Source organism: Medicago sativa, chromosome 6 (genome assembly GCF_051527215.1).
Source record: "Medicago sativa cultivar Bolivia chromosome 6, Bolivia_mono, whole genome shotgun sequence".
NCBI classification, from domain to species: domain Eukaryota; kingdom Viridiplantae; phylum Streptophyta; class Magnoliopsida; order Fabales; family Fabaceae; genus Medicago; species Medicago sativa.
Window position 1 is genome coordinate 85003619 of NC_140754.1, and position 23732 is coordinate 85027350.

The 23732-nt window shown below is 35.2% G+C and overlaps 4 protein-coding genes and 2 pseudogenes across 7 annotated transcripts; 2 read left to right on the forward strand and 4 right to left on the reverse strand.

Annotated features, from left to right (window-relative positions):
• Window positions 1–626: 626 nt before the first annotated feature.
• On the forward strand, window positions 627–1392 carry LOC146917602 (uncharacterized). Its single transcript, XM_085721898.1, has 3 exons — window positions 627–824; window positions 866–1018; window positions 1063–1392. Exons 1-3 carry the CDS (start codon window positions 627–629, stop codon window positions 1390–1392), a joined length of 681 nt encoding a protein of 226 aa, XP_085578024.1.
• Window positions 1393–2721: 1329 nt separating this feature from the next.
• LOC146917603 (miraculin pseudogene) lies at window positions 2722–3528 on the forward strand (annotated as a pseudogene).
• Window positions 3529–6693: 3165 nt separating this feature from the next.
• On the reverse strand, window positions 6694–8938 carry LOC146917604 (uncharacterized). 3 transcript variants are annotated; one of them, XM_085719434.1, is made up of 3 exons: window positions 8542–8921; window positions 8357–8434; window positions 6694–8111 (listed from the first exon to the last, which is right to left on the reverse strand). In XM_085719434.1, exons 2-3 carry the CDS (start codon window positions 8432–8434, stop codon window positions 6903–6905), a joined length of 1287 nt encoding a protein of 428 aa, XP_085575560.1. In that variant the 5' UTR covers window positions 8542–8921; the 3' UTR covers window positions 6694–6902. The 3 variants fall into 3 exon arrangements, with proteins under 3 accessions (XP_085575560.1, XP_085575558.1, XP_085575559.1); XM_085719432.1 differs by having other exon boundaries at window positions 6694–8434; window positions 8542–8938; XM_085719433.1 differs by having other exon boundaries at window positions 8357–8921.
• Window positions 8939–10821: 1883 nt separating this feature from the next.
• On the reverse strand, window positions 10822–14699 carry LOC146917606 (uncharacterized; annotated as a pseudogene). Its single transcript, XR_015015786.1, has one exon. The product of XR_015015786.1 is annotated as an uncharacterized LOC146917606 (transcript).
• Window positions 10822–20524, reverse strand: LOC146917605 (uncharacterized). Its single transcript, XM_085719435.1, has 2 exons — window positions 20432–20524; window positions 10822–20262 (listed from the first exon to the last, which is right to left on the reverse strand). Exon 2 carries the CDS (start codon window positions 20167–20169, stop codon window positions 18886–18888), a length of 1284 nt encoding a protein of 427 aa, XP_085575561.1. The 5' UTR covers window positions 20170–20262; window positions 20432–20524; the 3' UTR covers window positions 10822–18885.
• A 1157-nt stretch (window positions 20525–21681) lies between these two features.
• Window positions 21682–22395, reverse strand: LOC146917607 (uncharacterized). Its single transcript, XM_085721899.1, has one exon. It carries the CDS (start codon window positions 22393–22395, stop codon window positions 21682–21684), a length of 714 nt encoding a protein of 237 aa, XP_085578025.1.
• Between the last annotated feature and the right edge of the window lie 1337 nt (window positions 22396–23732).

The following is a 23732-nucleotide window of genomic DNA, read 5'->3' on the forward strand; positions in this document are numbered from 1 at the left end:
TTAAAAAGTGTCCCGAGGGCACTCGTTAACAATACCCTTTTTTTTTTGCTTTCGCACCGGTTTCCGACCCACCAAAGGTGGACGACTAATACAGCTAGTACGTAGAGACATGCATACTGGCCAAGTGTTGTTCCCCTGGGAATCGAACCCAGTATTCCCCGGGTACGTCCTTGGAAGGAGTTCCTTGCCACGGGAGCCCAAGCAAGGTTTAGTTAGGTACTCTTTGTTAGAAGAAAAAACACAAAAACAAAAAACTTACATTAAACTTCACCAACACCCCCTGTAACACCCACAACGTGGCCCAGTAACAGTGTCGGGTAGCCCATAGTGGAAGTCGGCCAAGGTCGGGTAGCCCAGGGAAGTCGGGATGTTACAGGATGACCCCACGTTGATATGAGGAACCGAATCACATCGAAATGAGAGGGATCCGGAGGCCGTGTAGGTATGGGACTACATGGTTGAAGGAAGGCTTATAAGAATTGTTAGGTACTACCCATATCAACAAGATGCATCTTCTTTTCGGGAGCTCAATCCATAGGAACTCCATAGTTAAGCGTGCTTGGCTTGGAGTAGTACTAGGATGGGTGACCTACCGGGAAGTTTCCCGATAAGCATGTGAACAACAAATGGAGGAGGAGGAGTTTCAGGAGGAGCTTGAGGCAATGGATGAGGATATGGAAGACGAGCAGCCGCAGCGAAGGCGGACGAAGAAGAAGCATGTGGTGGACCCTGAACCACTTCATGACTACCCCAGTGGCCCACACGACACTAGCCTGCTGTGGAGGTACTATGTGCACTTGCCAAGGAAGGCGTCTGATGGCGAGGTATTTATTAATGTTAAACTTACTTTAATATGGGAAGCAAGGATGTCTGGGCATCCTATCGGGAGGATCGGGATCCACGCGCGATGCTTTTTAAACCATTGTCTGGTTTGGGCACACCAGACAACTACAAAAATCATCAGGATATGCTGGATCAGAGTGGCGTTGTAATGGCCCCATATGGAGAGCACCGTGAGGCACGTCTGTTTGAGCGAGTCAACCTTTTCTCTGGATGGCTTAGATACGGAGACCGCACAATGACATATATGTGGAGCGGGTTCTTCGTCAGTTTGGGAGGGTTCAGACCATACCGAGACATCCCGTTGAAGTTGCACCTCCTGAGACTAATTTGGGGGCGATCACACTCCGCTTTCAGCATGCTCTTGATATTGCGCTGACACCTGAGCAGTTGAGGCAACGTGCAATTCATTGCATTGAGGCAGTAGATGGATACATCGAGTGGTTTTACCAGGTGTCTCATCCACGCATGATTCTTCTTGACATGCCGGTACCGGTGTCGAGGCCACCAGAGTGTGAGGTCCTTGATGTGCTTGCTGCTCAGGAATGGTGAGCATGGGTACTTACATCTTAGCGGAAGGATGAGCCGCATCAGAGACCATGTGTATGTGTGATGTCCGGTGGTCTGGTGTCATGAGGGTCTGAGGAATGGCAACATTTGGAGGATGTGTTGAAAGAGGTACATGATGGGAAGGTTTACCGTCGTCAGGGAGCTACTGAGGGTGGCAGAGGTGGTGGCAGGGGTGGTGGCGGTGGTGGTCCGGGTGTAGTTATTAGGGTTTGATTTTTTATTATGTTATGTTTGAACATCTTGGATAATTTTTAATGATGTAACATTTGGATAATTTTTAATGTTATGTAATCTTGGATAATTTTTAATTATATTTGATTAATGTTGTGTTAATAATTGTTATGCTACAAGTTGAATTTACTGTTAGAACACATGGTCACCGGCATGGTATGTTTGTTTAGAAGCAAGCTAAATGCTCTAAAACAGAGGCTCAGCCAAAACAGATGGCTTATGCCTCTGTTCTGATGCAGTTTGGATTACACAATCCGGACAGTTTAACACAATCCGGATTATGTAATCCGAAAAACATCATTTCTCACCCCATTTGTTGACTTTCAACAGAGTGATTTACACATTTCGGATTACATAACTCGGAGTTTGTACAGAATTTCCGGATTATGTTCTCTGAAACCATCTATTCAAAATTGACATCATCATCCGTCAGGGTGGTTGAAGTGCCAAAATCCACGAATTTGTCCGGAATTTAGTTTCCGGAAGTTGTTCGGATTATATATTCCGGACCCGGGGTATTTTTGGAAGAAAAAAAAATAGAGCGTGCGAGGAAAGACATAGGGTGAAAAAAGTAAACCCCTTAAATAAACAACCAACTGTCTGAATTGTACTCAGAAAAACCAACCCTAGGATTTAGACTACTAAATTATAATTCTACGTCCAGCAACAAAAAGTTTCTATTTATTTTTCATTTTTATTGAAAAAAAGTCATACATTGTCTCTAATAGAAATACGCAGGCTTAATCACAAGGGAATAGACTAATTGGTTACATTGGTACTACATATTACTCTGGTAAACTAACAAACGAACCAAGTCAATAAGAAGTTTTCTTCAAAACCTATTTGCGTTCAAATCATTTCTTTGACTAGAATATATATTATCAATTGAGAGACAATACATAAAGAACACTTACTATATTCCTTTAAAAATCCGGTGAGTCTTTAAATGGACTCACTATTATAATGACCAATTGTAACACATCTCGTCAAAATTTTGGCCTTTGTTAAAAGTGTGAAAACATATATAGGTTGCCCATAGATAATAATGTACTATACTCTCTATAAATGGATGCCCTTCGATTTCCTTAAACTCCATTCAAACTTAAAAATTACTCAAAGCATACAAAACAATGAAAAACACATTGCTAGCATTTTTCTTTCTCTTTGCCATCTTAAGTTCACAACCACTTCTTGGAGCAGCTGAAGCTTCAAATGATCAAGTGGTCGACACATTAGGCAAGAAACTCCGAGCTGATGCAAATTACTATATTCTCCCGGTCATACCTATTCACAAATGTGGACCTTATGATAAATGTAGAAGCAGTGGTTCAAGTCTTGCCCTAGCAAGTATTGGAAAAACACGTCCTCTTGATGTTGTGGTTGTTGATAGATATCAAGCATTGCCACTTACTTTTATGCCTGTTAATCCAAAGAAGGGTGTCATTCGTGTCTCAACTGATTTGAACATCAAATTCTCATCTCGTGCTACTTGTCTACACCATTCCATGGTGTGGAAGCTTGATCGTTTTAATGTTTCTATGAGACAATTTATTACTATTGGTGGTGTTGTTGGAAATCCGGGATGGGAAACCATTAATAATTGGTTCAAGATTGAGAAATAGTGATGCTTATAAGTTGGTTTTTTGCCCTAGTGTGGTGCAATCTTTCAAGCATATGTGTAAGGATGTTGGAGTGTTGGTTGATGAAAATGGGAATAAACGTTTGGCTTTAAGTGACGTTCCTCTTAAAGTTAAATTTCAACAAGCTTAATGCATAAAAGATAAAAAAATATATATGCATTTTATCTTTCAATAATGTTTATTGGGATCCTCAAAGTTAGGGTTCCATGTTACAAATAAAATAAATAAAACATACTAATGTTTATCATCCTGGCTATAGTAATATAGTAATTCTTTAAATTTACTTCATATTGTGTAGTCCGTAATTTACAAAAGTAACATCTATGGTTAACGGTTAAAACTTTCGTGCCCTCTAAAAATGAAGTTTCGAAACCAAACAAGATCACCTCGCTGGCATCCTTAAGAATGGAAATGAGGTGTGGGGTAGTCACCATATAAAACTGTTACTAGGCTAACAACAAAAGGGCAGCAATTACAAAGCAAACAGGTTCAAGTTTCTCAAGCAAATACATATTGCAGAAACTATGAATACTGAGACAAATTTAATGTTTCAGATTTCTACTCCTCTCCTTCTTGGATCATCAAAGATTAGTAAAATTGTTTTTTTACAGCCTAAACGTATTTCAATATAAAACAATTGGTGTATGAAAAATATATAGAAAATCGTTGGAGATATAACTGAGCCACAGAGGTGACACGGGTTCCTACAAAGGCCCCCAAATTGTTAAAAGTATCCAAATAATAGGATTTTATTTTTGGGCAATGAAGAGAAACTGAAAAATGAGAAAATATCTCAAATAGGTGCCTGGTAAATAAGCTTGGATCTCATCCCAAGCATTATATCTCAAAAGGCTAGGAACCTGAGCAATGTGGGACTAATAATAAACTACAAACAACTTCAAAACCAACTTCAACACACACCCTTACACCTAGGTCCAATTCCCACAATGCAATCATTAACCCGGCTTTGATACCATGTTGAAATTGGGGTCTAACTCAACCTTACAAAACCGGCTTATGAGGTGAGGAATGCCCCCATTTATAAACACATGTTCATGCCATATTTTGTCTAACATGGGACTCATTAACACACCCCCTCACGACCAGCACTATTGTCGTGAACATAAATGGTGGGTGACCCGATAATGGAAACCTGATAGCAGGTGGCCCAATGAATCTTAAAGAGACTATGATATCATCTTAAAAATTGTGGTTGAGCCTAACACAACCACACAAAACCAATTTCAACAATACTTAACTTTTCTATGCAAAATGCTTAATCAATAATACCAGGATTCAAGCGAAACAAAATGGATAGATTACAGTGAAGAGTGAAGACTTGAAGTTGTTTCTTAAAACCAAATTTGTACACTATTTTCTAAATCTACTCATCTTTTGTGTGCTGATAGATTTCTCGAATTCTATGAATTAGTTTGCTTGAATAAGAAGCAAGCCTAAGCAAGATTTCATAACTTCTCATGGTCACACTTCATGGCTTCATTTACATTGCAAACCTCACCAAAACGCATATCAAATCACAGTTGTTGCTGGCCTAGAAGTCTAAGTGTGCAGCTGAGGCCATCATCCAAAATAGATATTTCAAAAAATGATAACACGTGTATTTTTAAAAGGTGAATCATGAACCATACTCATGAATATGATATGCTGTCATAGGGTAATTATTAACAAAGTGTGCAGGTGCTGCCATCCTAAACCATGCATCATATTTATGGTATATCAAGAGAAGATACTAGATACACAAATGTTCCATCAAAGACAGACCAGGAACCATATTCAGGAAATGAGTATCTGCAGAATATGACAGACCTTTCAAAAGCTCGGACTTGGATTCAGCACCATGTTTAACTTACCTTTCACAAATCAAAATGACTTTGCATACCTGTGGGAAATGAAGTATTCAATAACAATGATACTTAGATAATGTTGAACCTTCTCCCACCAATGCAAAATGTGCATGGTTTTAGTCAGCCCCAAAAAAAGTTGTTGTGATTTCTATGCCCAAAATGTGCATGATCAAAGAATGCACATCCACACATACCTAGTGACTACTTATCATAGTTCAATAATAGCATCACAAAAGAATTTCGAGGGGGAGAAGCAGTCCCTCCTTGCTATTCACTAACAAGTAAAACTGTGTTAAAAAAATAAATAACATCCTCTTCTAACATATCATGATGAGACGTAGAATCCACAAAAGAGGAACATAATTATACAACATTCTAAATAAAACCTAAATCTATAGAACCATGTCCAGACCGAACTTCAAGAGGCAGGTAAAGATTCCTTTTTCTTTGGAAGAAACGGGTGAAAAGGCAATAAGCCTTTTTGCTTGCACATTAAATGACACAAGGGTTCATTGATGCATTCAGAGGAAAATTCAAAGACATATAGCATCATAGAGCTATAGGAAGTGACTCTGTCTGCAATGCAACACAAGTGGGAAAAGACAGAGTCACTCGTCCTCTAAAAGTATACTCGCTAGAATATGCATCAGGATGTCCACCTGCATCCCCAAGAATGATGCCCTAACTAGCTGTGCAGTAGTCTCCATTCATATATGTGGCAAGATTAACAACATGCCTTAAGTTCTTCAATTTTAAGCACAATGATGCATGCTATTGAAACATAGATTTCATTTAAGCAAGAATTCAATTAGCTTTAAACAACATTCCAAGAATCAAATTTAACATCAAAATCAACAATTATGCGGGAAACAGAATCATGCTTCCTACAAGCATGCAATTTCTAAATTCTAAACTCTATTTCTAGTGACCAAACAATTTCAAGGCCAGATCTTAGTTACTGATTTTTAGCTTACTTCAATTAAGTGTCAAGCTTGTCTCTATTGTTTACAACTCAGGTTTTAGCATTCTAAAATAGTTAAGCTTCCTAAGATTATAATTATGTAGAAGTACAAGTATAACTAAGATAAAATAAATGACGTTTGTACCAATTCAATTTAGAAGCCATAAGATAGGCTCAGCACCCCAAATTTTAATCACCATGTTTTCCTACAACTGATACTTCTTAAGTTCAATTATGATTATGAAATCCTGTCTCAACACTGAAAAATTAGAATTATGCAGCAAAACAGATTCTGCGGGGACAACAATATTTCAAGATATTTCTAGCTCTCATTCTTTCAAGGCATATTTAAGTTGACTATGAAGCTGAAATGGGACCTTAGATACTCACATGCAGCAATGCAATTTAGCTAAACGAGCACACCAAGTCCATCTTCCCCATAAGCTGGCTATAAAATCATTTGTTAAGGCAGCCGTTCCATCGAAATTAGTCTATAAAACATTTTGGATCATTCAAAGTTACACTCAATATAAATAAATAAATGTAATTCAAAGCAGAAAGGAATACTATTACTAACATCCAAATCTGCAGATAAGAGGGTGCACAACTTTCACAATTTATTGATGCAACTCTTAATGAGGTAAGACAAATTCATATAGAGAAATCGAAATGGAAGATATACGAGAAGTATAAAGGTTTTGGTAAACACGGTTAACAAAAAAAATAAAAAAGTTTCTTTTCCACTAGCAAAGGCAAGTACATAAAATGAAATGATGCTATCAAATAGTTTCAGTCTTACAATAGACCTTGCGTGATCATTTCACGAAGAAGTTTCTCTGCCATATCATTTTCATCTTTTTTGAACAGAGAAAGGATAATTATTTCATAAGTTTTAGCATCTGGAATGCATCCATTCTCTTCCATTTTTGACAGCAAGGCCAATGCTTCATCAAACAAGTCGTTGTCACAAAACCCTTGGATCATAACGGTATATGCATGGACATCAAGAATGTAGCCTTTGACCAAAAGATCTTCAAAAACTTTTCGTGCATCCTCCAATTTTCCACTTTGGCACAATCCCTTGACAAGAATAGTGTATATGTTCATATCTGGTCGAATACCCTGGTCTTTCAATTTAGATAACAATGCAATTGCTTTCTCAACCTGATGATTTTTGCATAAAGCATCCAATATAGAACTGTAAGTAATTATATCAGGTTGTTGCCCTCGATCATGCATCTCATCGACAAGTTCCAAAGCATATGATATTCTTCCAGATTTGCACAATCCATCAATAAGGGAACTATAAGTTATCACATCAGGAAAAATTTGTTTGTGATGCATTTCTTTGAAAAGTTTCATGGCTTCATCCACCATTTTAATCTTACAAAATCCATTAATCATGATATTGTAGCTCCGAACATTAGCAGTCACTCCCCTATGAGACATAGTGTTGAATATACTCTTGGCCTTGTTCACTTCATTTACTAGACAATATCCATCCATTAAAGAGCTATAAGTAACAACATCAGGTTTGATGCCTTGTTTCATCATCATAGCTAACACATTTTTAGCTTCTTTCACCCTTCCTTCCTTACAAAATCCATCAACCAATATACTAAAGGTATACACATTAGGGTTGATTTCTTCCGATATCATTTTATTGAACAAACCAATTGCATCATTCAATTTACCAACAATGCAAAATCCACTAATTAAAGCATTGTAAGTGAAAACATCAGGGGAAATTCTCTTAGAAAGCATTTCAGAATATAAATCAAAAGCATCATTAACAAGTTTACCTTTGCACATACCATCAATAATCGTACTATACATTACCACATCAGGTTGCACCAATTTACCATCAACTCGTCTCAGCAACCGTAGAGCTGCTCTTGTTTCACCAACTTTACACAACCCATTAATCAAGGTTCCATAACTAACTTGGTTCAAATGAAATCCAAGCGCTGCCACCTTGTCATGAAAATGCAATGCTTGATGAATCTGTCCTTTGAGACAGAGACCCTTGATGAGTGTAGTTAAAGTTACGACATTTGGGTGATAACCCTTTTTGAGAATGTTTCCAAATACAGAAAAAGAAAGAGGGTTTTGACCCAATTGAGAAAAACAATTAATCAAGATGCTCAAAGTGACTAAGTTTGAAGCAATTCCATTTAATTCCATTTGTCGATGAAGTGAAATAGCAGTGTGGTAACAATTAATCTTAACAAGGGAACCTAAAATCTTACCAAATTCAAAGATGGATGGTGTAGGATTCTTGCGACGGAGCAATCGATTGAATGATGAAATGAGATTGTGTTCGTCATCTTGGTGATGATGTAATTGAGAGTACAAATTTGTTGAAATGAGAAAGTTGTAACGGATGAATCTAGGGTTTGAAAATTGAAAATGAGAAAGAGAGAAAGGAACAAACCGAATCATTTTTGTGAATGAATCTTGTTTGATATGATGAATGATGATGATGATGATACAGTTTACACTTTACAACCACCACTTAGGTTTTACAATTGTTGAGAGCAAAAGGATACGATGCAAGTGTACAGATCTCATTCATTCAATGTTTACACGCTCAAATCAAATGTCACAGTTTTGTGCTTCTATGTGTTTACTTTGCGGACCTAACATATGCGCACTTAGAGACCTAACAACAAGTCTTCCGCAACCATGCAACAACTACATTGACGAAGATGACTTGGTTCTTGACCAAGAGTCACAATTTTCTACTATCATTTTAGACCTTTTACAATGGTTCACGCTTTCAACATCCACTTTTTCTCTTCCCACACTCCACATCATTTTCTCTTTCTTATTCAACACTTTTTTTTTTACGTTGTTTTTCTTATTTAACACTCATTCAACTAGGAGTGGGAACAGGTCAGGCCATCCGACAGGGGCCTATGGCCTAGCCTATTTAAAGGCTACCTCGGCCCAGCTCGTTTATTAACAATGTCAGACTCAAGCTTTTTATAAAGCCTATTTAATTAAATAGGTCAGGCTAAAGCTTATAAAAAAACCTATTAAGCCCGTCGGGCCGACCTATTAAGCTTTTTAATGTATAATATATCTTTCATTATTGATATCGTTGAAGTTTTTTTCTCACAAACTCAAGTCTTCATATGATTGGTTATTTAGTAGCACATATATTGGTGTGATTAGACCTTCATAAGATTTCATTATTTAGTTGCAGATATATTCATGTGCTTTAGGCCTTCGTAAATTTTGGCATATTTGGTAGTAGGTTTATATGTGTTGCTAGGCTTTAGTGTAAAATAGGCATTTAAATAGGCTTTCAGGCTTCATCGGGCCTTTAAATAGGTCAGGTCAGGCCTCGAAAATGAGCCTATGACGGGTAATAGGCCAGGCTCAGGCCTATAATTTTTGAAGTAGGCCAGGCTTAGGCCTTACAAAGCCCGGCCCGGCCTAGCCTATTTCCACCTCTACATTCAATGTTTAGTCGTTTACTCTGGATTTTTCATTCAACACTCTACCCCACTGCTTTTTATTTCATTTTTTTTTAATTTTAAATTTTTGTTTTTTTATTACATAAAATTACAATGATCGATTATAATTAAATTATAATAATAAACACTTGGCAATTTGTTTTTTTTGGAAAAACAAAATTTATTTAAATAATTTATTTTCACTAAAAAAAGATTAAAACTTCAAAAGAAAAGTTAATAGAAAGATAATAACAAGATTAAGATAGTGAAAAACTTGATTTTTTTTTTTTTGTGTGCAAATCAAATGAATCAAGTCTCTATTTATAAAAAAAAAAATCATGAATTTTGGTAAAAAAAAATTAAAAATTAATTTGCAATGAAATAATGGAGTTCAAATTATTAAGACGATAAAAATCCAGACAGTCAATCAGAAGATTACACGTGTCACCCACTTTATCCACAAAACATTTCTCTCTCCGCGTTCTGCAGCCTGACGCGCTGCTGTCTGCGCGTGTGATGCACGCGCCGGTTTTCACCAACAAAAATGTGCCAAGTGTCCCTTTGCGTCAGGCTTCAACAATGTTGAACTCATTCAACTCCTCTCTCCTCCACATCATTTTTCTCTTCTCTTCAACACACCATTGCATTGCATCCAAGTGTTGAATTCATCTTTCAACAACACAATTCAACACCATTGCACATGGTCTTAGTCTCTGTTACACCTCATACTCCTTGTCAGCATAAATTTTTTGTCACACCATCAGTTAACATAATTATTTAACGCCGGAGACTAAAGTGATAACGGAATTGCACATTCAGGGACTACTTTGTCTTTAATCTCGAGTAAGAGTCTTTTATGAGAGCGAGGTGCATAACCAAAGACCAAACCATTTATAACAAACACAATAAGAATATGTGTACATCTTTTTTTCCTTAATGCTTTAAAAAACGTAACAAATTAGACCGAGTATATCTATATTATATATTTATAATATGTATAAAAAAAATAAGATTTTTAGCAGACCTTTTCATTATCTCAATTATACCCAAACAATTTTTTCTATAATAATGATTGTTTTTTTTAAGGGATATAATAATGATTGTTGTTGGTGTCATTAAAAATATAAGAATTTAAATTATATTTTTTTTGTTATATTGTTGGTGTCATTGAAATAGATAAATAATGTTAGATTGGTTTGATATAATTTGAAAGCAACAATAATTTATATTTATGTTTTTAATCAAAACCAAAATTTCATATAAAAACATCATTCATAATTTCCAAACTTTAGCACAATGGACAACGCGTAATATATGCAAAGTCCAGGGTTCAAACCCCGGTCATCAAAAAAAAAAAATCAGCAATAACAATAAGCCTAAACTTATAATATAGTATCTTTCTTCAGATTTCTCACTCATTTTTTCGCAAATCATGCATACTTTTTCCTTTCTCCCAATTTTCTTTGGTTCTGATCCATCCTGCTCAATTGAAGAATTTGTTTGGTTTATCTGTCATCAGATTTCTAAGAGGTGGTTAACAAACAGAAACCCCCCTCCATCTCCTCTTTACCATTGTCATTCTGTCATTCGTAGGACCATCAAGCGATCAATACAGTAAGCATGCAAAAGGTCAAAACCACAAAGCAGGTGACAAAAAATATGGATGACTCACTTGACCAATCACAAGTTGGTTCATGGCTTGGCTAACTAATATGATGACTTAAAAGGGAGCATACACAAATGTGCTGCAAATATATAGAAAAGCATAGTATTCTATACATAAATATGTTACAGGTCGCCATTCAAAAAAAATATATATGTTACAGGCACATGAACATAGAGTTATTGTTGCCCATGTCAGATTCAATTTACACTTCAGTTTCTCCCCCAATATCATGAACCAAACTCACAACTGGTTTTTTGTGTTGTTGCAGCAACAAGACTCCCACGGCCATTCGAAGAGATTCAAAATTATTGAATCATCCAAACCAAAACGAAAAGAATTCAACTTTTTCTCTCCTTTTTCCGGAAAAAATCAACTTTCTATCACAACAACTTCTAGGTAATTATATCATCAACACACATGATCACTTTATTATCGACCCAGAAACTCAAATCAACTTCCTTTCTCATTGACAGAAATTCAAGCTTAATATCAATCTTAAACTAATAGAATTCATGCAATTTACACACCTGTTATAAGTGGAATATCTATCTTACAATCACAATAATATGATTTCAGAAAAAGTGGCTAGTAACAGCATGAAGCAAAAAGAGTAAGATACTAACTACAACATAAATAATCAGTTATCATTCTATTTTGATACTTCTAATTCATAAAAGTAAATGGAACCGAAGGAATCCTGGAAGTGTGCGTCTCAAGACAAGTAAAATAGGCTAACAACAAGCAATAAGCTATTAAATTTTAAGTACAATTAATGCAAGATACATAGTGCAGAAACTAGGAATATAGAGGCAAATTTAATGTTTCAGATTTCTACTCAATCTACTCCTCTGCTGCTCTTGGATCATCAAAGATTAGTAACATTGTTTTATTTTATAGCCTAAACATATTTCAGTAGAAAACAATTGGTGTATGAAAAATATATAGAAAATGGTTGGAGATATAACTGAGCCACGAAGGTGACACGGGTTCCTACAAAGGCCCCCAAATTGTTAAAAGTATCCAAATAATAGGATTTTAGTTTTAGGCAGTGAAAGAAAGAAACAGTTAACAGAAACTGAAAAATGAGAAAATATCTCGAATAGGTGCCACTTGATCAACACACCCTCTGGAAATATGAAGAACCATACTGGTTTCTCGATTCCTTCCCTGTTCTATGCAAAATGCTTAATCAATAATACCAGGAGTCAAGCGAAACAAAATGGATAGGTTACATTGAAGTGAAGAGTGAAGACTAAAAGTTGTTTCGTAAAACCAAATTTGTACACTATTTTCTAAATCTACTCATCTTTTGTGAGCTGATAGATTTCTCGAATTCTAGGAATTAGTTTACATGAATAAGAAGAAAGCCTAGGAAAGATTTAATAACTTCTCATGGTCACAGCTCATGGCTTGATGCACATTGCAAACCTCACCAAAACGCATATCAAATCACAGTTGTTGCAGGCCTAGAAGTCTAAGAGTGCAGCTGAGGCCATCAACTAAAATAGATATTTCAAAAAACGAAAACACGTGTATTTTCAAAAAAAGGCGAATCATGAACCATATTCAGGAATATGAGAGGTTGTCATTGTTAAAAAGGTGAGCAGGTGCTGCCATCCTAAACCATTCATAATATTTATGCTATATCAAGAGAAGATACTAGATATACAAATGTTTCAAGAAATGAGTATACGCAGAATGTGACAGACCTTTCAAAAGCTCAGACTTGGATTCAGCCATGTTCAAAATTACCTTTCGCAAATCAAAATAACTTTGCATAACTGTGGGAAATGAGGTATTCAATAACAATGATAATCAGAAAATGTTGAACCTTTTCCCATCAATGCAAAATGTGCCCAAAAATCAAAGAATGCACATCCACTCATACCTAGTGACTACCTATCATAGTTCAATTTATACTAGCAACCTCATACTAACAAAATAAGTTTTTTTTAATTTCACTCCATGATTATATGTCATTTGTCAAAATTAGGTGCGACTTTCATAACTTAGTACACTCTATATGCTTAAATATAAATACAATATAACAACAGATAAATAGAAAACATCTTACCTAGTTTCAGTCTTACAATAGGCCTCTCGTAATCATTTCAAGAAGAAGTTTCTCCGCCTTATCATTTTCATCGTTATCAAACAGAGAACGGATGATTATTTCATAAGTTACGGCATTTGGAATGCAACTATTGTCTTTCATTTTTGACAACAAAGCCAATGCTTCATCAAACAAGCCCTTGTTACAAAACCCATGGATCATAACGGTATATGCGTTGACAGTTATACTATAGCCTTTGACCAAAAGATCCTCAAATATATTCCGTGCATCCTCTAGTCTTCCACTTTTACACAATCCATCAATAAGAATAGTGTATGTGTACATATTTGGTTGAATACCCTGGTCTTTCAATTTTGTTAATGATGCAATTGCCTTGTCAACCTGATGGTTTTTGCATAAAGCATCTAATATAGAACTGTAAGTAATTATATCAGGTGGTACACCTCTATCATGCATCTCATCGACTAGCTTCAAAGCATAAGAGATTTTCCCCGATTTACACAAACCATCGATAAGGGAATTGTAAGTTACCACGTCTGGAATTAGTTTTGTACAATGCATTTCTTCAAAGAGATTCATGGCTTCATCGGCCATTTTAATCTTACAAAACCCATTAATCAAGATATTGTAACTCTGAATATTTGGATTCACTCCCATCTGAACCATAGTGTTGCATATACTCTTAGCCTTTTAAGTAGGCAATATCCATCCATTAAAGAGTTATAAGTAACAACGTTAGGTTTGAAACCTTTTTTCATCATAACAACAAACACATTTTTAGCTTCTTTTACTTTTCCTTCCTTACAAAATGTATCAACCAATATACTAAAGGTATACACATCTGGGTTGATGTTTTCCGATGTCATTTTATTGAACAAACCAATTGCATCATTCAATTTACCAACAATGCAAAAGCCACTAATCAAAGCATTGTAAGTGAAAACATCAGGGGAAATTCTCTTAGAAACCATTTCAGAATATAAATCAAAAGCATGATTAACAAGTTTATCTTTACACATACTATCAATAATCATAGTGTACATTACCACATTAGGCTGAACCAATTTACCATCAACTCGTCGGAGCAATTCAAGGGCTTCTTTTGTTTCACCAACTTTACACAAGCCATTAATCAAGGTTCCATAACCAACTTGGTCCAATTGAAATCCCATTGCAATAATCTTATCATGAAAGTGCAATGCTTGATGGATGTCACCTTTGAGACAGAGACCCTTGATGAGTGTATTCAATGTTACCGTATTCGGGTGATAACCCATTTTGAGAATCTTTGTCAAAACAGAGAAAGCAGAAGGGATGTGACCCAATTGACAGAAAGAATTGATGAGAATGTTGAAAGTGACAAAGTCAGGCTTAATTTCCTTAAATTCCATTTTTTGAGAAAGGGAAAGAACAGTGTGGTAATGTTTGGATTTTACAAGGGAACCTAAAATCTTAACTTTGTTTTGGAGTTTGGAGGGGAGGGGAGGGATTTGGAAAAAACGAAGGAGTGGAAGAAATAGAAGACATTGGGAGGAAAGGGCTTTGGAGGTTAATTTTTTACTCATAATAAAAAATCCCCCTCATTTGGGGGAACTCAAAAATTGCATTGGGGAGAGTTTTGGGGGGTTAAGGAGGGTTTATATGAATTTTTCAAATTCAATCTATATTGTTATAATATTCTTAAAATTTAAAATTAAAAGTATATTAATCATAAGTATTAGTTTATAATTCTCTAAAAACTGTTCTTTCAAAAAAATGTGAATTTTTTGTCCATTTTTCTATATATTTCCAACCCCCAAAGCCCTCCCCTCCCCACATTTAGGCTTACCGAATTCGATGTCGGGAGGAGTGGGATTCTGACGAAGCAAGCGATAGAACAATGAAACAGCATCATCAACAACATCATGAAATGAAATTGAAGAAGAGGAGAAGCATAAAAAAGGAATGAAATTGAAAAGGGTGTTTTTCTGAAATTGAAAAGGATGAAACTTTTTAGGAACAAAAAGAGAAACAGGAACAACACGGTACCTTAGAAACGTCGAAGAAGAAGAATTTGAAATGAGATTTGTAGTTAGGTTTTCGGTATACGAACTGTTTAGTGTGCAACAGTGTTCAAGCAAGCGTTGGAGAATTCTGCTATTCACTGTTATATATATTTTTTCAAATTTTACATTTTGGTCCTCAAATTTTACAAAATATTCAATTTGACCCCAATAAATTTTCAAATAATTGCAAATTGACCCCTCAAATTTTTCAAAAATTATAATTTGACCCCTCAATTTTTGAAATTTACAAATTGACCCCTAAATTCAATTTTCAAATTTGGCCAAAAAATAAAATTTATAAAAGTTGCCCAAAAATGATGACAATGAAATTTCTTATTACTCCATCCAAACAAAAGTATTGAGAAATGAAAGTAATTTAATTGAATCATTTTTTTTTTTTAAAACTAGAAGAGAGGCAGGGAGCCACTCCTCAAAATATATTGGCTGCAGTTCCTTAGATCACTAAAAATTATTATAGGAGGCCAACCTGTACACTTACAAAGAAATACAACCTGTACACAATCATCAGTTTCAGAATTTAGATTCACAGCTTATAAGATGTATTTTCTTGCTCCCAACTAAGTTATCAACATATTATATTTAGATATAAAAGGAGGTAACATGTTTGTGCCTAATCAACATAAACATCATGTTTGCATACAAGGATAACAATATTTAACATTAGGTACATATTAACGAAGTAAGAGGCATCTATACAAACCCAAAAAAAAAAAAAAATGGAAAACAAAACAACATTTCTATATGTATAGTTTAAAATACAAAATAGAACTGATAATGAAGAATCAACATGCAAAACCATCTTACAAGCCCTCTAAAAATGAAGTTCCCAAGCCAAACTAGATCTCTTCAGTCCTCACTGACACCCTCCTCAAATGGATTGTGGCTGCTAATATCACTGCTAGTCCACTAATCCTCATGAGTAAAGATAGCAAAAACATAACTACAGATTTTGTTGTCCTCTCTTATAAAATTCTATAAAGCTATGTCCCCTTACCCTTAATTTTTCAATGCAATCAGTTCTTGTTCTCCTATATAGACGATTATGGAAACTGCACTATTCGAATTCCCAATTTTGAGCTGCTTTCATAGCAAAATATTTGTTATGATACCAAACTATTACACTCAATAGCACAGCAACAACACTAAGAACAATGAATGTTGTTTCCTAAAACTCTATCATCTCTTCTTCATTTATTTTACTTTTTTTTAAGTAATCGAAGTATAAGTTAACCTTAACAAAACGAAAATAGAGTATGTCATGAGATTCTAAACAACGAATAACCAAGCCTTATCCCACTAAGTGAGATAGGCTACATGGGCCAAACGAAGATCTAACCTTCATCATTATGTGTCCAACCTTGCATCACCTCACTTTCTGTCACTAGAAATGGTTGGTCAAGATCAGGCTACTAATAATGAAACATTAATCCATCTTCAAATCACTGTTTTTCTTTCTTCTCACCATTTCAGGTTCACTATCTATCTTCTGTCTAATTCTGCATTTATTCCCTTTAATTCAATCTTTATATGTTATTTATCTCAAACTAGTCTTATTCTTTTATTTGAAGATAAGTATCTATGGAATATATAGACCCTGCTAAATCTCCAGCTTGGATACAGCACCATGTTCAACCTTACCTTTCAGAAACAAAAATAACTTGCATAACTCTGGGAAATGAGGTATTCAATAGCAATGAGACTCAGCCAATGTTGAACCTTCTTCCATCAATGCAAAAATGTGCATGGTTTGTGATAGAACCCCGAAATTCAAGATAAAGAAATTGCATTATTGAATGTAAATAGGCGAGCTTAAGAGCCCTACAACGGTGGTAAAACAAAAAAGAAAATGATAAACCAGAGTTCAAAGAACTCCTACCAGAGCTAAGTTCTTAGACCAGAGAGAACTTCTCTCCTAAACAACTCTTAACAAACATTATGAATGCCTTACTCTCTAGGCTTTCCTCTCTTTTATAACCCCATTCACATGACAATCAATGTCACATCATTAATAATTCTGAATGGATGATTTAATATCCTTTTTCTCTCCCCATTCACATGACAATTAGTGTCACCTTATTAACTAACTTTTACTTTCTATCCCTGAACCCACTTCGACCTTTCAGGTTCCTATCAGTTTGAGTCAGCCCAAAAAAATTACAAGTGATTTCTATGCCCAGTCAATGTAAGAATAAACATCCACTCATACCTAGTGACTACCTATCATAGTTCAATAATAGCATCTCATAAGGATTTCGAGGGGGAGAAGCAGTCCCCCGTTGCTATTCACTAACAAGTAAAATTGTGTAAAAAATAAATAACAAGCTCTTCTAACATATCATGATGAGTCGTAGACTCCACAGTAGAGGAACATAATACAACATTCTAAATAAAACCTAAAGCTATAGAACCATGTCCAGACCGAAATTCAAAAGGCAGGTAAAGATTTCTTTGGAAGAAACGGGTGAAAAGGCAATAAACTTTTTTGCTTGCACATTAAATGACACAAGGGTTCATTGATGCATTCAGAGGAAAATTCAAAGACTAACATCATAGAGCTATAAGAAGTAACTCTGTCAGCAATGCAACACAAGTGGGAAAAGACAGAGTCACTCGTCCTCTAAAAGTATACTCACTAGAATATGCATCAGGATGTCCACCTGCATCCCCAAGAATGATGCCCTAACTAGCTGTGCAGTAGTCTCCATTCATATATGTTGCAAGATTAACAACATGCCTTAAGTTCTTCAATTTTAAGCACAATGATGCATGCTATACTACAATAAGTGCATGACTTAACAAAACGTGTATTGAAACATAGATTTCATTTAAGCAAGAATTCAGTTAGCTTTAAACAACATACAATATTTCCAAGAATCAAATTTAACATCAAAATCAACAATTATGCCGGAAATAGAATCATGCTTCCTACAAGCATGCAATTTCTAAATTCTAAACTCTATTTCTAGTGACCAAACAATTTCAAGGCCAGACCTTAGTTACTCAGCAAGCCAAGTCTTAATCACCCTGTTTTCCTACATCTGGTACTTCTTAAGTTCAATTATGATTAAGAAATTCTGTCTCAATACTGAAAAAATTAGAATTATGCAGCAAAACAGATTCTGCGCGGACAACTATATTTCATGACCTTTCTAGCTCTTAATACTTCTTTCAAGGCATATTTAAGTTGATTATGAAGCTGTAATGAGGCCATAGATACTCATTATGCAGCAATTTCATTTAACTAAACGAACACACCAAGTCCTTCTTACCCATATGCTGGCTATCAAATCATTTGTTAAGGCAACCCTTCCATTGAAATTAGTATATATAACAGTTCAGATCATTCAAAGTTTCACTCAAGATAAATAAATAAATGTAATTCAAAGCAGAAAGGTATACTAACATCCAAATCTGCAGATAAGAGGGTGTACAACTTTCATAACTGATTGATGGAACTCTCTACTCTCAATGAGTACATAAAATGAAATGATGCTATCGAATAGTTTCAATCTTACAATAGACCTCGCGCGATCATTTCACGCAGAAGTTTCTCTGCAATCTCATTTTCATCTTTTTTGACCAGAGAACGGATAATTATTTCATAAGTTTTAGCATTTGGAATGCAGCCATTGTCTTCCATTTTTGATAGCAAGGTCAATGCTTCATCAAACAAGCCCTTGTCACAAAAGCCTTGGATCATAACAGTATATGTATAGACATTTAGATTATGGCCTTTGACCAAAAGATCTTCAAAAACCTTCCGTGCATCCTCCAATTTCCGACTTTGGCACAATCCCTTGATAAGAATAGTGTATGTGTACATATTTGGTTGAATACCTTGGTCTTTACATTTTGTTAATAATGCAATTGCTTTGTCAACCTGATGGTTTTTGCATAAAGCATCCAATATAGAACTATAAGTAACTATATTAGGTGGTTGACCTCTATCATGCATCTCATCCACTAGCTTCAAAGCATAAGAGATTTTCCCCGATTTACATAAACCATCAATAAGGGAACTGTAAGTTACCACGTTAGGAATAATTTGTTTGTGATGCATTTCTTCGAAGAGTTCCATGGCTTCATCCATCATTTTAATCTTACAAAACCCATTAATCAAGATACTGTAACTCTGAATACCAGGATTCACTCCCACCTGAGCCATAGTGTTGAATATACTCTTAGCCTTATTCACTTCTTTAACTAGGCAATATCCTTCCATTAAAGAGTTATAAGTATACACATTTGGGTTGATGTTTTCCAATATCATTTTATTAAACAAATCAATTGCATCTTTCATTTTACCAACAATGCAAAAGCCACTAATTAAAGCACTATAAGTAACAACATCGGGAGAAATTCTCTTAGCAACCATTTCAGAATATAAATCAAAAGCATCATTAACAAGTTTACCTTTGCACATACCATCAATAACCGTATTGTACATTACCACGTTAGGTTGAACAAATTTCCCATCAACGCGTCTCAGCAATTGCAGAGCTGCTCTTGTTTGTCCTACCTTACACAATCCATTAATCAAGGTACCGTAACTAACATGGTCCGATTGAAACCCCATCGCTACCAGCTTATCATGAAAGTGCAACGCTTGATGGATCTGACCTTTGAGACAGAGACCCTTGATGAGTGTATTCAATGTTATCGTATTTGGGTGATAACCCACTTTGAGAATCTTTGCGAAAACAGAAAAAGCAAAAGGGATGTGACCCAATTGACAGAAAGAATTGATGAGGATGTTGCAAATGACTAAGTTAGGTTTAATTCCTATAAATTCCATTTTTTGAGAAAGGGAAAGAACAGTGTGGTAATGTTTGGATTTGACAAGGGAACCTAAAATCTTACCAAATTCGATGTCGGGAGGAGTAGGATTCTGACGAAGCAAGCGATTGAACAAAGAAACAGCATCATCAACATTATTGTTATTATGAAATGTGGTTGAAGTTGAAAAATAAGGAATGAAATTGAAATGGGTTTTTATCAAAAATTGAAAAGGATGAAACTTTTTTGGAACAAAAAGAGAAACAGGAACAACACCGTACCTCTGCAACATCGAAGAAGAAGAAGAAGAAGGAAACGTTGATGTGTCCCAGAATGACGTTAAATTTGAAATGAGATTTGTAGTTAGGTTTTCGGCAAATAAACCGTTGATTGTGTAACTGTGTTAGTAATGAACAGAAAAGGAGTGGTGAGTCGTCATTTTAGTCTCTGAATGTAGATAAATTGTAAAATAGTTAGACTCTGTTAGTCAATTTAGTCCCTGAATGCAGACTCCGTTAATCAATTTAGTCCTTGAACTTAGACTCCGTTAGTCACTTTAGTCCCTGAATTGACCAACATAATCTACATTCGGGGACTGTTTTGCAATTTCTTTGCACTCAGAGACTAAGGTGGCTACTTCTTTCTCATTCAGGAACTAAAGTGACTAATTTCCCTTTTATGTTTTATCGTATAGTTGAAAACCTTTTAACAAAAATGAAACTAATTTAAAATATTAATAAAGTTTGAAATTAATTTGAGAATAACTTATAAAACAATGGTCACTCTGTTTCTCAAGTTCATTTATAAAGGTCAAGTAAATTATATTTCTAAAATCTAAAACTCTCCAAATTGTTACCTTTAAATAACTTAAAATATAAGTGGTATGATTTTTTTTTTTAAACAATCCTTATTACAATTAAATAACTTAAAAGATTTAAGTGGAATTGAAAAAGAAAAAAAAAAGATCAACTGTTACAATTAAATAATTTAAAAGAATTTTTGAATAATTTAGTGTAAACCAAATGTAGATGAGTTAAAGTCATGACTCATCGGGTTAAAGTATGTATGCTCAAATAGTGTTTATATAATTACTTATGGTTTGCCTAAAAAAAGGTCATCACAATGTTAATAGGAGTTGAATCCACGGCTGTGCATTGAATCACATATTTATCATTTGAGCCAACTTTCATCGACGTGCATAAACCAAGTTCAAATTTCATTATAATTTTATTAAAATTTATTTTTTTTGTCAGAGTCTAGTATATGAGTTTTTTTGACGAAAATAAATTTTTATTTTATAAATTACGAAAACGTAATAGGTTTGAATTTTTATATTTTTTTATAACAAATCAAAATGAAATATATAGCTCAAAACGACGTGATTCACCCCGCACAAGGTGTGCTAAAAGTGATGAATCACCCAATATCTGTTGTATCACTTTGACATCTAGAAAAGATGCCACCAGCAGAACAAAAATAAATGAACAATTACAAGTTATATGACATCCATACAAAGGAGTGGGTGTCTCCATCAATCGTGAAAACCAAAAGCAGTAGGCACCGAATACGAGGATAGGCATAAGAAGGAATTAAGCTTCACTTTTTCTACAATATTATGGGGATCAATAACCGCATCTGTGAAGACTCGGTTGTTTCTCTCCTTCCATATTGCCCAAACACAAGCAAGCCAACTAACCTTAAGATAAAAGTGTGTCAATCTCGGCAAACCCGCCAAATGAATAAACTGAAAGTAATGATCTACAATGGAACCTAGACAAACAAAAGAAAAACCAAGCCAATGACAGACTAGAAACCAAACTCTTCCAAATAAATCACATCCAACGAAGAGATGATCCGTCGTCTTAATGAAACCACATCCTCCAACATACATGTTGTCGTTTGGTTGAAGAACATATCGACGCACCAGGTTGGATTCAGTTGGAATTCTATCTTGAATGAGACGCCAAGCAAAAAGTGAAACTTTTGTCGGAACCAGTTTATGCCACACATCGTTTATTGAACCAACAGCCACTTGTTCTTCTATAGTTGTTAGGAAACGATACGTCCCACGAACCGAGTAGCCATGAATAGGATCAAGTAACCAACGCCAATGGTCCTGAGTGTTAACCAAAACAACGTTTTCCAACAAAGTAACACACTCCCTCACACTATCCTCCTCCCACGCCAACAAACGCTGCCTCCAACCCCACCCATTACCTCCTTCCTCCCAACCCCATCGAGTCATATCCTCCACTGTACACTCCTTATGGACCGATAAATCATAAAGTTGGCTGAACTGGATTTTTAAAGGAACTCCACCCAACCAATTATCAGTCCAAAAGAAAGTGCTACGACCATTACCTACCACCCGCCTAATATTATCATCAAACCAACTTCCTACACCCGTCCCAACCCCCCTCCCTCACGTGACACAACATCCTCCACCAACCAGACACATTTCTCCCTCCTTCCTGAATTCGGCCACCAACCTCCCCATAACTTGCCTTTAAGACGCGATACCACAGCCCATCCTTATCAACCAATAACCTCCAACGCCACTTTCCTAATAAAGACAAATTAAATTCTCCTAACCTCCGAACCCCCAAACCACCTTGATTCACGGTTGAAATTGAAGTAACATACTTTTATTTATAGATTATTTATAATAATACTAAAAATTTAATTTAAATCGATAAAGTTTACGATTCTTCTTAAAAAAAATGCATAAATAAAATTACAAACAGCTGAAAAAATTTAAACTCAAGTAAAAAAAAATTAATGAAATTAGATGAAAAGTTAAACTCAAGCTTACTACCAAGTCAACTTCGAGCGTGTGTTAACATTCCACAAAGTATCAATAGACTTGTAAGGATAAATCAACTTTACTTGTGCCAAAATGTCAATATTAAAAAATCCATGGATGATATGTTTTAAAATCAACTTTTAACTCGCTAAAAAATGAGATACGTGACTTCCGATTCAAAATTTCTACTTTTAATATATTAACAAGTGTCTTAGGGCTGGAAATGAGTCGAGTCGAATCGAACCTGTCTGAGCTCAACTCGGCTCATTAAGAATTGGCTCGATTCGAACCTCGGTTCGAGTTTGAGACGAACTTTTTTTCCAGCTCAAGTTCGGCTCGTTTAAAGTTCACGAATAGTTTGGTTCGGCTCATTAGGTTCAATTCGTTTGTTCAAAGCACATAACTTTAGGAATGAAAATGAGTAAAGTCACATGAACCACGTAACTCAAAAGTCAAAGAATTTAACTATTATTACACATAGTAATTAACACTGATATGCAACCACCAAATCCATTTTTGCCTTCTTATGTCATTTGTTTCTCTTATTATAGATAGATAATCATATCCTTCATTTTTTTATGCATGTTCCTATGCGGGGCTATTTTAGTTTTGAAATCCTTAAAAACTACAACATTGTCAATGGTGTTGTCTTTCAATTTTGAAGTAGCTCATTTTTATCATATTATTGCTAAGTATTTGTCTTAGTTTTTAAAGTATTATATATATATATATATATATATATATATATATATATATATATATATAATCGAGTTATCTCG

What these genes read in the sequence shown, in the direction of transcription:
- LOC146917602 (XM_085721898.1), top strand. Translation starts at nt 627, where the DNA reads ATGGAGGAGGAGGAGTTTCAGGAGGAGCTTGAGGCAATGGATGAGGAT. An exon ending in GGAAGGCGTCTGATGGCGAG is followed by an intron (nt 825 to 865) that starts GTATTTATTAAT and finishes ATGGGAAGCAAG; the next exon opens with GATGTCTGGGCATCCTATCG. An exon ending in CATATGGAGAGCACCGTGAG is followed by an intron (nt 1,019 to 1,062) that starts GCACGTCTGTTT and finishes TGGATGGCTTAG; the next exon opens with ATACGGAGACCGCACAATGA.
- LOC146917604 (XM_085719432.1), bottom strand. Translation starts at nt 8,291, where the DNA reads ATGGAATTAAATGGAATTGCTTCAAACTTAGTCACTTTGAGCATCTTG.
- LOC146917605 (XM_085719435.1), bottom strand. Translation starts at nt 20,169, where the DNA reads ATGGAATTTATAGGAATTAAACCTAACTTAGTCATTTGCAACATCCTC.
- LOC146917607 (XM_085721899.1), bottom strand. Translation starts at nt 22,395, where the DNA reads ATGACTCGATGGGGTTGGGAGGAAGGAGGTAATGGGTGGGGTTGGAGG.